Source organism: Styela clava, chromosome 12, assembly GCF_964204865.1.
Source record: "Styela clava chromosome 12, kaStyClav1.hap1.2, whole genome shotgun sequence".
In the NCBI taxonomy this organism is placed as follows: domain Eukaryota; kingdom Metazoa; phylum Chordata; class Ascidiacea; order Stolidobranchia; family Styelidae; genus Styela; species Styela clava.
Window position 1 is genome coordinate 16785567 of NC_135261.1, and position 15360 is coordinate 16800926.

Sequence of the window (15360 nt, forward strand, 5' to 3'; positions counted from 1 at the left end):
AAAAATGATGGAGACAAATAATAATAATAGCAATAACAAGAGAGCTATGCTCAAATATATGGACACGTAGCACCACCCAGTGGCAATAATTTTGATGACGTCATAGCGAAAAAAAAAGTAATAGCCTTCTGGAGAAAAATTTTATCTTTAACCACTGAAAGTATCAAAGCAATTGGTCCAGTATTCGAAGAGAAAAGCGATTTTTAAAAAATGGAGACGGAGACAAATAACAATAACAACAAAATTTTGAAACGATCGTTATGGCCACTAAACGTGTCCAATAACAATAACAACAAAATTTTGAAACGATCGTATGGCCACTAAACGTGTCCAACAACAAAATTTTGAAACGATCGGTATGTCCACTACTTGTCCAATAACGGAAAGCTTTTTAATTGCAGAACCGAAAAGAATGTGATATTATCGTCAGGCGGATGGGTTGCATTCCGCATTTCTTCTTAGGATAAAGTAGCGGTTCTATTTCAAGGGAGAGGAAATCGGAGTAAAGACGTCTGCTTATCTGTCCATGTCAGCCGGTCATTCGTTTCAAATGGAGAAAGCCATGATCCACTAGCCCAGTGGTTCTCAAACGGTGGGGCGCGCCCTAATACGGGAGGCGTAGACAATTTTTTCAGGGGGCATGAAGCTAACTAAAAATCTTGTTGGATTTGATCTTGCCCGCCTTATTTTGGAAGTTTATATTCATACTGTTACTTACGTTTCATCTACACATTTTATTTTAATAAAACATACCTTCCTATCTGCTATTTGTAGCTTCTTGTCCGCCAGTTATTTTTGAGGTGGGGCGCGAGACTTGACAAATTTAAAAAAGGAGGCGCGACTTTTTCAAAAGTTTGAGAAACCCTAGCAGTTACGTGAAGCACTCCAGACCGGCAAGGATTCCAACAATCGTCTCTGACTTAATTATCGCCCACATGATTCGAACGGGACCAGAGTAATCAGAGGTATGATGACCAGCGTATTCCTCACGTTTTGACATACCTGATCCATAGTTCAATATAATCAAAAACTGCATCTCAAATTTCATTCCAAGATATTTAATAATACCATAAAGCAGCTAAGCATAATTTGCTACTGTGTGAGTTATGCATTAAATTATATACAAAGAAAAATGAATTGAGACATAAGCACAGAGCAAAATATGACAATTCGTAGTCAGTTTTTGGAAATTGATAATGTAAAAATGGTTCTATATCATGAAAATATAATATGAATCGAACTAAATAGAAAACGATTCAACTACTCCATACCGAAGGTAAATCGAATAATGTGATTAAAAATAAAATAACTAACGTTGTTGGCAAAACTGAAATTCTTTTTTTATCAAATAGAGAAATAATTCATTGACTTCTCAAATTAGTTAAATACATACATCTATAAATTGCTCTGTGCTAGAAGTAAGTACCGGATATGACATGAAAGTACAATGTCAAAAACAGAAGGATTTATACTTAAAGTTTAGCAATGAATGACAACAGGAAACAAATAATGACAGAAGCCACGTGGCATTGTTTTAAAAGTGGGTGAACTAAAAAAATGTTAAAATTAACAAGTTTTGTTCAACATTGAGAAATTCTAGAATCTTTATTGAAGGAAAAAAAACGGAACATTGTTTTAACGATTAATTCTACGTTTTTGTTGAGTATTACTCTGAATTAAACGAAAATTTACCAAAATGTCACAAAAGTACACCAAGCATTGCAAAAAGCAAATGGAGTCACATACAAGCGGATATTGATGAAAAATGTATCATTCGATGAAATTGTAATAAAAACCAGTTGCCGATATGAAATATGAGGTTTTTATAAAACATTGAATTGATGAATATTATAAGCAATGTACGATTTTCTAATTTGAAGTTGTAGGAAAATTTTCATTCCAAAAAGTCCAGCGTATACGAAATGTGGTTTTGAGAATATAAAAATTTAGAAAAGACTCCGAAATGCGCCACAATAAGCAAAACAACATTCTTGAACTAAGAATGGCTTTACATAACCTATACTTGAATTCTGTGATATAAAATCAAAAATTGTCCCTATTAAACACAAACAATTTTTCCTAAAATTCACTAAATAATTTTTTTTTTGATTTTCGAACTTAGGAGTAGGATCCATTCAAAAACATAGGCATGCCGCATGTGTCACTTTTATCTTAAAAAAACATTTCAGGTAATTTGAATGTAGTCCTATAGAATTGTACCCCAACATGCTCTGTATAATAATTAAAATTGCTACTTTGAAATTCTGAAAGCCTACATTTCCAGAATGGTTCAATTGGCGAAATTATTGCTTTGAATGTTCATGGGCAATTAATACTCAAATATTATTGGTAAAATTGGTCAATTGCTTCTTTGAAAATCTGAAATTTTTTTTTTCGATTTGTATTTTTCTTTTGATCGAGGGTGTGTGGATAAAACATATACATCTACATTTAGGTGAGATAAAATAAAATATCTGGGATTTCAGTTTCTCCAATCCTAATTGACTTTTCTACATTTCCATATATTTTAAATCAAATTTCTGCTATTTGAAGATTTATAGATGTATATATTTCGTCATATCCTCAGTAAGAGATTCAAATTATTGTAAGAAAATTCATGAAGATGATATTACTTGCTCATAATATTTAATTGATTTGATAACGGAAACTACCAATATCAGTACAATTAATTCTTCGATGATAGCATTGCGTCGAGTAGTAGCAAGTTTAAAATTACCGACTACGTAGCGTAAGGGGGCATGCTAAGTCAGAACACTGTTGCACAAATACTCCTCTATTAGTTAAGAAATTATCGCACTGACTTACTTTTTTCAATTGTATAATTATTAAGAATGCAATCAATTTTCAAAGAATATCGCAATTTTTTTTCTTGCGTTCTTTGACCGGTGGGCAGAGAACTGCACGGATTGCTTCATCAAAGACATTTTTAAGACCTTTTTGAGTAAGAGCTGAACACTCAAGATATTTCACAGCACGAATGTCCTTAGCCAGTGAAAGACCAGATGGGTAACCCACAGGAGCAAGCCTTTTTTCTCTGAGACGATTTATCGTTTCCGTGTCATCACGAAGATCGAGCTTGGTCCCGACTAAAATAATCGGGGTGTTTGGGCAGTGGTGGGACACTTCCGGGTACCATTTTGCACGGACGTTTTCATACGATGCCGGTGATACAAGAGAGAAACAGATCAAGAATACATCAGTCTGAGGATATGATAGAGGTCGAAGTCTAAACAAAATAACTGAATCAATTTATGTGACAACAAAAAAATCTGGGGTTGAAGCCAATCTTACTCTAATAGATAAAGCTGGACCAAAAAGCATCAATGGCTATGACTTTGAAGCCCAGTTAAGAAGTGAAATAATGAAGCTCTGGTGATGAAGACTTGGTTTGAATATATTGTATCTCGTGATATCATTATACATAACATATTACACATGTGGAGGTCTATGGCTATGGAGTCGTATGGGAAAATAAAAATTGAGATGATTGCATTGCATTTTACAGGGCATAACTAAATGATACACGTTTACACCCATGATGTACAAATTGAAATAAATATTTATATACATTCATAATTGGTGATATTCGGATATAGCAAATATATAGTTTTAACTGTAGAAAACAAAAAAAATTAAAAAATATTATGTATTATCGAATTCAATCACTATCAATTTAAAATAACTTCTACAAATTGTTCCAAATTTATAATATATTCCAACATTCGAAAATATTTTATTTAAATACATTCAGAATGATAAATTCATTGATTTCGGCCATCACAGGTACCCCAAATTGAACTTTGTTTGATTTTATATCCAGTTGTATAACACTAATTGAGTTTTGAGAAAAATATTTTGAAAATATCAGAATATCTTAAATAGAAGCAGGGATGGCCAATTCGAATATCTCGTCATTCGAATATCGGAAGTAGCGTTCATAAGGATATCGGATATTTGTGTGACGTCACACATTTTCGACGCCGCTCTCAAGATGTTTCCGTTGAATGAAAACATTCTCGATAGAAACTTGCGCGTGATTGCTTTCATCACTCATCAGCGTAACGTGTTATTCAGGCCGTACACGCCTTTACGTTTGTGTTATTTCCTTTAAAACGAAAATTTTCCACAAATTTGTTGCACGTAACGAAGACAATTATTTTATTTTTGTATGCGCACGGAATTGTGAATCTGGTAAATACGTTCATCGGCGGCGAGTTTCTAAAGACAACGTAACTTTTTGATTGAAAAGCGGCAATTTAAAATACTGAAAATAAAACCGTAAACAATATTTATTGAGTTTGAGAACAAGTTTTATTGAGGCCCGCGAAAATTTGCAAAACGCTTTTCTAGGCAGTGAAAATCGCAAAATTTCGTGTGCCTCTGGCACACATTATGTTAGTTGGCGTTTAGAAACATATCGTCACGAATTGAGGGCAGGATTTGCCTGATTATCCATTACTTCAAATTGCCGTCGAATATTTTCAAAGTATATTTAATCAATTTTATTTTGATGAAATAAATTTCACTCCGAGATGTTACAGAAGATTTACGGATTTTTCGAACGGTTTTATCTAAAAATAATGGCAGAGTGGCAGCATTTCGATTGAGTACATCTAAATATTTGCCGAATTCGCAAAATACGGATCAAAACATTATTTAATCGGGCAGTTTACCACACGTTTTTATTTTTATGACCACGGATTGCAATGGTATATAAGAGTGGTGAGGATTTTATTTTGTCGACGCAACCGCAGGTTAAATTGAAGACAATTAAATTAATAATGAAGCAAGACATTTTAAATATGCCCGTATCGGTCACGAATTCATCACTTTGCACAACAGAAAAATATATTGTTATATTATTTGTTGTAAAAGTCGACTCTTTTAACAGGTAGCATAATCGCGGCGATGAATACGTATTTTCAATTTACTGCTAAACTTTATATTTATATTCATTGTATGAAATGAATTATACTCTACACTTAACAGGTTTTCATATCATAATTTGAGATTTTTCTAACGGCGATAGCGAGTTGGCAAGATTGCAAAAATAAGTATTAAAATTAAATACATCAGGCAGTTTATCTCGTACTTTTAGGTCACAGATCGCCGTGGACCGAATAGTAATGTTTTTTTTTTTGTGACGTAAGAAGAAGCAACCGCGAGTTATGTTGGACACATTGAATTAATATATAAAGATATTTTAGAAACTCGTAGTTGTCATTGATTGAATATTTTACGTAACAGGATGATCATTATACGCTGAAAAGACGGCTTTTTTAACGAGCGGAATCGCGGTGGGTGTTACCAAAGTCACTTTGGGTGTTACAGGCGGCAATGGGAATTTCCGATTTAGAAATTCCTGGCTGCGCGGCTGGCAGTGGTGGTCATTTATCCTCTACTAATTTATTTCTTATTTCAAACACAACAATATGTTACACATAATAACAATATGGTTCACATAAATTAATATACAAATATACTGGTAGGTAGTAGAATACTCTATGCTTAAATATTAGAATTTGTAAAGGCATAATGGATTTTCGATTGTTGTTGCTTGTTTCAGTTGCCTGTATTGCCAATAAATTTTATTACTCTCAGAAAATATACACAATTATCTGAATACAAGTAGTATTTTTGTCAACAGACTGACTATTATCATAATATCATGGTACCAGAAAGCGTTAGACAACTCCTTGGCTATCTTTTCATATGGTCATTTGTACAAAGTGAATAATTTTAATAAACTGACTGTGTCACAAGTTGCTATTATTTTTTATTGATAGCAATAAACTATCAATTATCTTGTGTACATATATTGTTGGTTTGTGGCTTTGTTCTGATATTTTTATTGAAGCTTATTTCCTAATTTACTGGGTTTTAATAAACTAAACAAAAATGTGTTATTTTCGATTTTAGAATGTATTCGGAATTCCAGATTCGAAAACATTATTTTGGAATGTATTCGGAATAGTTTAGTATTCGGAAATGGCCATCCCTGAATTTGTGACTCTGGATTTTGAAGCAGCTCCCCAGCCCCACATATCATCAAAACTACTTCAAGTTACTGAACGAGCATAATATAAGGTAGCGGTAGTCAGTTGATGCAATTTTTGCTGACCATTCAAAGTCTTGAAATATTTTCACCACTAAGCATTATGATGTAATAATACATATTTTAGATGGTCAGATGTATCAAATGAATTTCCATATGTTAAAATAACTAAATCAGTGACTGAAACTGATGTGAAACAGCACAAAATACTAAACACGAATGATAACAGCTATTATATCCAATTAATCTGTGAAATGGGGGCTCCTGAAGTATGCGAACCAAGATGGCGGACATCGGAATGTAATATGTGTACTAGGTTAGGGTTAGGCCATAATTTTAGGTACAAATACTAAGAGAGGCACTTGGCTAGTCTTCGAACTCATAGTAGGACTAAAATAAGGGAAATTGGAATAAAATTATGGCCTAACCCTAACCTGTTACCCATGCTACGTTTCGATGTCCGCCATCTTGGTTCGCATACTTCAGGAGCACCGTGAAATGAATATTTTGTATCATCTAATTTTTGTGACATGAAAATTGGTACAAAATATTCCTTATTTAAAAGTCAAAACCATTACCTGTCATAATCTTCTTGTCCTGCAGTATCCCACAAACCTAAGTTAACAGGTCGTCCATCAACCATAACATTAGCTGAATAATTATCGAACACAGTAGGAATGTATTCTCCAGGAAATGCATTGGTAGTGTAGCTGATTAAGAGACATGTTTTACCAACAGCTCCATCTCCGACCACAACACACTTTATCGCCTGAGAATGTTTTAAAATATCAATGAGTTGGTGGTCACAATGTTTCAAACTAAGGGTTTTAAGCTAGAAGGCCAACATAGCTAACGGAACTCCTTTAACCAACATGTTTGACAACATAAAATACAAACGTAACAGTGAATTTCCATGAGTAAAATAACTGTTACAGAGAATCGTTTTTGCTATACAGAAAGTTTTCCATGTTATCTAGTATTCCTCAGATATTTGTAATCCTTGAAACCCCCTCACCAATTTTGCCTGAATAAACTATTAACCTCAATGATTCTTATCACATTCAGTCATACTTGGCAAAAATAAGATGACTTAAAATTGATCGAAAGTTTTAGTATCCATTTCTTCACGGAAATTGGAATTCAGCCAATGATTGATAAAATAAAGTCAGTTAGAAGTATTAAATCATGATTACGCTGGTACTGTTAATCAATAACCAGCAAATAACGTTTTTATTCATCAGTAATCTCATTTTACAGTATTATCATAGAAGTCGTGTTTTGTTCAAAACAACAGTCTACAATATGAATTAAACATGACGTCTACACAGTTACACACCTCAGTCTCTGTTAATGTCTCCAAATATTTTTCAACAAATGATATGAAAGATATATAAAAAACAAATTTAATATAACTGCTTACTTGCATACTGCTTGCAACTTTGGATCTTGCACCTCGATTAGCAGTAGATTCGTCTACGATGTACGTCGGGTGCTCAGCGCGTATCGACTTCGTTGTATTATCTGTGATATTGTAATATAAAAATATGTTGCTTTATAAAGGAGTTTAACTTTTGAAATTTTAGTACACGGCAAATACACATACACTATATAATATTTGATTTTACAACTGCCAAAGACTATGGATAAATAACATACATTGATAAACTATTTTACTATTCATCTATTACATTGGCTCTCATCTTTTAACCTGATGGCAATATACACCATATAACATATGTTTTAAATATTCATCATAATACTAAAAAGTCACTAGAGCATGATCATGAGTACAACTTAATTATAGATATAATTAATTACAGATTAATTCAAAATAGGTAAAATATAACTCTGCTGAATAAAATTATAAGATTTTGTGAAAGAATTTTCAATTAAAAAAATAAGTTTTCATTCCATTGTTTTTATATTCCAATAAGTCAATAATGAAATATTTTGAAACAGCGGCATTTTCTAGAACAGGATAGATTTCAACATATTAGTATTTGAAGTACCGTATATAAATTTTTGATTGATTAATAACTTCACGCCAGAATAGATTACAAGCTGACCAAAAGCACAGATCTTTTGCCAATTGAATCAATCATTAATATAGTAGTTTCCCTTTCTCTTCTTCATTATAATTATTTTAGAGATGTCATAAAAAGGCATTGGTATTTTGAAAATACCCAGTACTTGTGATGGAAACAAATTTGTTAAAATGTCCTTTTAAAACAATCTGTATTCAATAACGAGCAATTTTACACTATATTAAGTGTCAGTGGCTCGTGGGACTTTGGTGTTCGCTCGTAACATCGCTCAGAGTTTAATCTCCAATATTTCTCAGTGAGAGCATGTGGATGTGACCGTCAGCTTTTTTATGTGGATGTGACCATCAGCATCAAGTTTTAATATATCTTATCTTATTACTGATTATGATACCAGATAAGAATCTAGTACAGTTGTTTGTATTCAGTAAAATTTATTCTTATATGTTGTTTTTATATTAAAAAACTTTTTGCTTTCATAATAGCATTTTGTGTGTCAAATCATAATCTGAACCAATCGGCTTTTGCTGTATGATCAGTACTGTGCATATATAGATAATTTGAACAAAATAATAAGTTCTGAATCTATATCTTAATACTATCTTTATTAATTTGCGTCAACTCAAAAATGCAGAACAGTCAAAGGCGATCACTGACATCCTAAGAGGCTCGGCTCGTTTACGGCAGTAGATAAGAATTGATAACATGATAATAATATATATTATGAGTTGTTTGTTAGTCAGGTTAATAAATAGATATACCGTACATGGAAATTCTTTTTTTATATCGAACATGGAAATTCTTTTTTCTAAATTTTGAACTCAGTTATTCAACTTGTTTCACACCTTTTTGTGGCCTACGCTGTCACCATTTTAAACAAACCTTTTTTGTTTTTGCTTTGTTCTAGATAGATTCTTTGTTCTTTGTTATTTTTTTTCTAAACATCTTGTTAACAATGGTACAAAGGGGAAAAATTTAGGAAAAAATCAATATCTTTTTGTTTTCATGTCTGTATCCTTGCTCTTTTCACAATATTATTTATATAACTCTTCCTTCATGTCAAAGGCCAGATAAAATCAATCTACTTAAGCCTGGCGATACTCAATCCAGAATCTTCAATGCTAAGTACATACTCCTTTCAAATTACCAAACACTAAAAATATAGGTATGATGAAGAAAAACTGTAATGCATTCATTGTACATTCCTCTATTTTTGCGCCGAGTGATATTTTAGATGCAGTTTCAGGTTTAGGATGGGTAAAACTGAATAATTTATTATTTAGGATGTATTTGAAAGAATATTTATATCTAAAATATAATATTCTCAATTCAGACATGTTCAAATATAACCCAAAACAATTCATGAATCAGCATAGAAAAAAATATCTGAATAAGATATCATGTTGCCTAAATGTCAAGTTGATGGGATGACTACATTCAAACCTTGAGTTATTCATGAAGCAAATTAGGTTTTTCAGAAAAGTAAAGATATTCTATATCAGAGGTGTGCAACCCGCGGCCCAAATTTGCCACACAAGGAAAATTGTGCGAAGAAGTGCTAATTTTGAATGGTGTGTGGCCCGCTAAAAGAGTTTTTAGTTCGATTAAATCTGGTACGCGTGAGTAATTTCGATCCGCTCAACGCTGCGAAGCTCATACCTTATGACGCTTTAATGCCCTAACAGTTGAATCGAAATCTTTTATGCCTGCAACTACTGGAAAGCCTATGCGGCCTGCGGTTTTGCCCAGTTATTTGTATCTGGCCTGCCTACGTTGCACAACCCTGTTCTATATAATCATATTCTAAAACATTTCCATATTTAAAATTGGAAAAAATATACTCCTGCAAAAATAACTGAATTCCGAATCTGTTCACATATCAATTTATTTTGTGCTTTCTTGAGTAATGTAATATTTATAGCTCACATATGTTATGGATATATATCATGTTTAAACTTCTTGATATAAGCTTTCTTTGTTTTGTTCATTGGGTGAAGTATTAGGAAAATTCAAAGAACATTATTGACAATATATTGATCCAACATTGATTTTACATTAATATTTATCAATTTTTACAAATCTACCCTTTATATTTTTATTATATTTATCAATTCTTACAAAACTATTCTTTGCCAAAAGCTGTCCAAGGCCAAATGGTTGAATATCAAATATAGTAATATCTTCAATGAATACTGACGGCCATAACTTTGGTAAAAAAATATAAAGGATAAAAAAATTCAAATTCATGAATTTGGAATATTGAAGTTTTGGCATTATTCATGACAATATCACTTTTACTAACATCGAAGGGTGGTTAAATTAAATAATTTACTTTTCTAAATATTATCTGGAATAATTTTTAAATGTCGAGTTTCAAATACATTATAAATTTGGTCAATGTTCAATGTAGAAATTTACATAAATCTTTGTAAATTATTGAATATATTCGAATAGGCCTATTCTATTCGTTTCAGACGTCGCTGGCTAAAATGTTTATAGTATATTCTTGTGATAATAGAAACAACAACATAATGATGAACTTGTGTATTGTACCATCTTACCAGTAATGTAAAGCCATACCATGAATAAGCCTGGCAACCAGTCAATATATAAAAGCCAAATGTTTATGGCGCACACAGAATTGTTGACACACTAATTCAATGAATCTATTGTTGTATCACTATCCAAATAGTGATGTTCTTAGACAGGTATATAAGCAGGTAAATAGTTAACGATGTCTGCATTGTATCAGTGTGACACTCACCATCTCGTGATATCATTATACATAACATATTACACATGTGGAGGTCTATGGCTATGGAGTCGTATGGGAAAATGAAAATTCGGATATAGCAAATATATAGTTTTAACTGTAGAAAACAAAAAAAATTAAAAAATATTATGTATTATCGAATTCAATCACTATCAATTTAAAATAACTTCTACAAATTGTCCCAAATTTATAATATATTCAACATTCGAAAATATTTTATTTAAATACATTCAGAATGATAAATTCATTGATTTCGGCCATCACAGGTACCCCAAATTGAACTTTGTTTGATTTTATATCCAGTTGTATAACACTAATTGAGTTTTGAGAAAAATATTTTGAAAATATCAGAATATCTTAAATAGAAGTATTTCAGATTTAGAGTATGAATAAATAATTGCAAAGTATGATATCAATGAAGGATACTCCTGTAGTGTGTGTACCAGGTTAGGGCTAGTCCATAATTTTCCGATTTTCCTTATTTTAGTTCTATTACGAGTTCGGAAATTTGCCTGTATTAGCCAAGTGAATAAATATAGGTTTCAGTCACTTTACACAACTTGATGTAAAGTAAGCAAACAAAATTAGTTAGCTCCATATTGGTACACACACTTCTGGAGCGCCCAATGGAGAGCATAAATAAGTTAAAGAATATCAAACTTACATTGTTATTGACCTTGGTTAGAAGATGAGACGATCAACAAAATTATTCTTTTTTGTATGTTACCACAAAATCAGATACACCCAATACATCAGTGCATAATATTTAGAGAAAGAAATATTCGTATGTAATATAGATATCTGAAACAAAAGTTATACAATTTTGAAACAGAAAAATATATATCTAATGATTTATCCTCCCACTCACAAATTTCTAAGCCATTCAACAACGAAATTTCAAATTTTTGCATACCTTAAACTCAAACTAACCAGTAATATTATCCTATGCAAGGTCAACAGTTTCAAGTTATAAATACCAAACAGAATATATGTCATGCCTAATATATATACATATGTGGTCATAACGGCAATTCTATACCGCACCATGACCAACAGTACAAAGATAATATAACTGGGTATTTATTTTAGAATTAGTCAAGTTTCGCGACCCACCTCAAAAATAAGTAGATAACAAAAAGAACAGATAGCCTATAAGGCAAAAGTATGTATTATTCGAAAAACATGTTGAAAATATGTGGATAGATAGAACGTAAATAATGAAAAGCTTTAAAAAGTAATAAGGCAGGCAAGATAAGATCTAACAAATATTTTTATTTTCAATCAACTTCACAACCCCCTTGTGGGCAGTGCCCCACCGGTTGAGAGAAACTAGTCTAAAAAATCATAAATTGCATGTATGCACCTCAATAACACTTCATCAGAGTCTGTAGTATATATAATAGGACCCATGATAACTTAATGCAGTAATGACTAACAGCCCATTTGACCTTGCAAACTCCGCCTCACCTTTTCATCTATTTATAAATTCTTACTAATAACTGCAACCTGCTACACCAAGGTTACAGCAGAGCTACACAGCAAGAGGATTAAACCATATCCAGACCACACTGATGATAAGCAGTAAAAAGGTGGCAATTGCTGCTCCTCTTTGGATTAGCATTAGGTACTTCTGTACTTAATGAAAAAATGACCATTCTCTATTTATTAATCAACAAAACTATGAAAACTCATCTTGGACTAAGAGAATCATAAATAAACCATGATTTAGATCTTAGGGACTTGTGTATTTATGGATGATTATTTTGAATAACTCTCGGGCCACTAAAAGTCAGGGTATGAAGAGCGAATCAACCGTGGAGCGAAAAGCCTGTACACCAGTCAAAATATTCATCAGCATAACATAGATTAAAACACAGTTTCCCAAATTCTTTAGGCAGACGACTAACATTTTTAATCCTATTTTTTCATGTATAGTTTGGTTTTGATTGAACTTATTTAATTGTGCTTATAGGGAGCCAAATTTCCAATGAAAAAGTATCTAATACCAATCATGATGATATTTTACCAAAGTTGGAATGACTGATAAAAACCTTCAGTCGCACCAGAGTAACCTGGAAGAACAATTGAATTATAGACATGGGCAATTTTAGCGATACTGAATGATGACATCATGACCCATCCTTGTTTAACTTCAACATGGGTGTTAGACCCCCAGACCGGAAAACGCTGATCTAGAGATCAATGAAACATAACTAAACTGCACTGGCATTATCTTGAATGGTAATAAAGAAATAATTTGATTTACAAGCAAAAGAACCAAATTAAAAAAGATCCTTTGCTTTTCCAATGCTTAATAAATTGTGTAAGATATTAAATCTTTACAGATTTCGTGCAAAAATTTGTATTTAGCATAAGACTGCAAAAAGTTTACCATGAAAGATTTTTTGACAACCTGCGATCTGCAAAACACAACCGCAGCGTCTTTTATGGAGCTTTCCATGCTATTTACATTTGCTTATGATGGCTAATATTTTAATAAAATTAATAGAGAATAAAAAAGAATGTTTTTCTCATAAGAAATACTTAGCTTTGGTAATGCAATTGTTAGTAATTTGATGCAATACTGCAATATCGTTCAGTTCTGTTGGTCCATGAATGAGTCAATTTCGGTCAGCAATAAAATATTGGACCTTCTTCAGTTATCCCTACCCTCACTAATATTAAGAAAACTCATGTATTAGCCAAAAACATTTTGCCTTATCATTTTTACCAAATTCAAGAAACAAAAATTATTTGTTGTTCAATCAATCCTGTTTTTCTGTAGGGGCCCTACTAAAAAGGTAGGTATCACAGGTATCACTCACTAAAAAGGTACCAGTAGGTATCAGTAGTAAATGACTAAAAAGGTAGGTATCAGTAGTAGATGACTAAAAAGGTAGATATCAGTGTCTAAAAAAGTAGGTATCAGTAGTAAATGACTATTTGTAGTACTAGACTAGTAGTACTATTTACTACTGATACCTACCTTTTTAGTCATCTACTACCAGACTACTGATACCTACCTTTTTAGTCATTTACTACTGATACCTATCTTTTTATGGAGTGATACCTATGATACCTACCTTTTTAGTAGGGTCCTTCTGTAGTACGGTACTGGTATCGGCCAATTTGACGCAGAACATTATCAGATTATCAAATATGTCACTCTCTCTGGCTAATACCCTAAAATACGAGTTTTACTAACATATAAGTTTTCTTAATATTGGTGGGGGAAAATGTTCTGATTTGGGATATTTGACGTCATCACTATTTTTGGCATTAAAATTCATACTAAACTGAATTCATTACACATCCTATCATGTTGAATACGCAGATCCATATGATATCGGTAGCACTGCCAGAACGTACTACAGTACGTACTAACTGACAAACTATAGAACAAACTCGATATTGCTGTATTCAGGTATTAGTCGCGTCGGTTTCGCCGGTAATGTTAACCCGTTCCCGTTTCCTATGTGTCTCGCGGTGTACCGGTATCATTTTCACGCGGTCGCCTTTTATTTTCGCCATGTCATCACAAATTTATTCCGAATTATAACCTAGGACTAAACACCATAACTTGCCAAATCGGATAAATAAAAGGATAATCAAACAAAAGACAATTAACTCGGCGACATAATCTTACAAAAATGAAAAAACCATCGTGCCAGGGCGTGTCTGAACTCTCAGACTGAAGTTTAATTTGTAGACATGGATAAATTTTTAAGCGTTACGCTTCATTGAACTTCTGTGCTAAATGAGAAGAGTGAGAGAAAGATTTTCTTTCACAAATAATGTCAACACTATGAAACATTTGAAGCAACAGAAACAAAAAATATTAATTCAATAATAAGAGAGAGAGATTTATTGTTTCGTAAATCAAAATAAAATACAGTCATCGTAAGCAGCGAAAATTTTATTTGTTGTAAATAGGGATACACCAAATGTAAAATGGATTTATCAATTGGGAACGGCTGAATTTAAACTACGCAAAACAATTGTGTTGAAACAGACATAGTTTACTTTTATTAGGCTGTTTGAACTTGCTAGAATACTGCATATTAGTATTTACATAATTCATCACAGGGAAATTAATAGTCAATCAATCAATTAAATAATTATTATAATAATCAATAATAATAATCAATTAATAATATTTAATTACGGTGGTTGTTTGCCTACGATACATATATTACATGGTGAAGAAAACAGTAAACGACTAGGGGTTACGTGAACCACCCTATAACCGCGAAGAGTTAGGCAATCCTATCATTCATAACTATCCATGTGAGATTGAAACTTGCGAAATCAGCGAAACGATGACACGCGTGTTTCTAAGGCTTCAACTCAGAGCATAAGATGTCGCACTAAAAAGGCGCTTTTCAATAATTGGCAAAATGATAAAAAAATCTTACATGATGGTATCGTGATATATTTTCATAAAATAACGGTCCGATAGAACCGAATCA

General features: G+C 32.4%; 1 protein-coding gene across 1 annotated transcript; it reads right to left on the minus strand.

Annotated features, from left to right (window-relative positions):
- Window positions 1-1037: 1037 nt before the first annotated feature.
- Window positions 1038-11713, minus strand: LOC120329443 (ras-related protein Rac1). Its single transcript, XM_039396071.2, has 4 exons — window positions 11556-11713; window positions 7497-7597; window positions 6655-6845; window positions 1038-3247 (listed from the first exon to the last, which is right to left on the minus strand). Exons 2-4 carry the CDS (start codon window positions 7500-7502, stop codon window positions 2866-2868), a joined length of 579 nt encoding a protein of 192 aa, XP_039252005.1. The 5' UTR covers window positions 7503-7597; window positions 11556-11713; the 3' UTR covers window positions 1038-2865.
- Between the last annotated feature and the right edge of the window lie 3647 nt (window positions 11714-15360).

Excerpts from the sequence above, each read along its gene's own strand:
- LOC120329443 (XM_039396071.2), bottom strand. Across the intron at positions 3,248-6,654 it reads GGACAAGAAGATTATGACAG|ACTTCGACCTCTATCATATC; the intron begins GTAATGGTTTTG and ends TATTTTGTTTAG.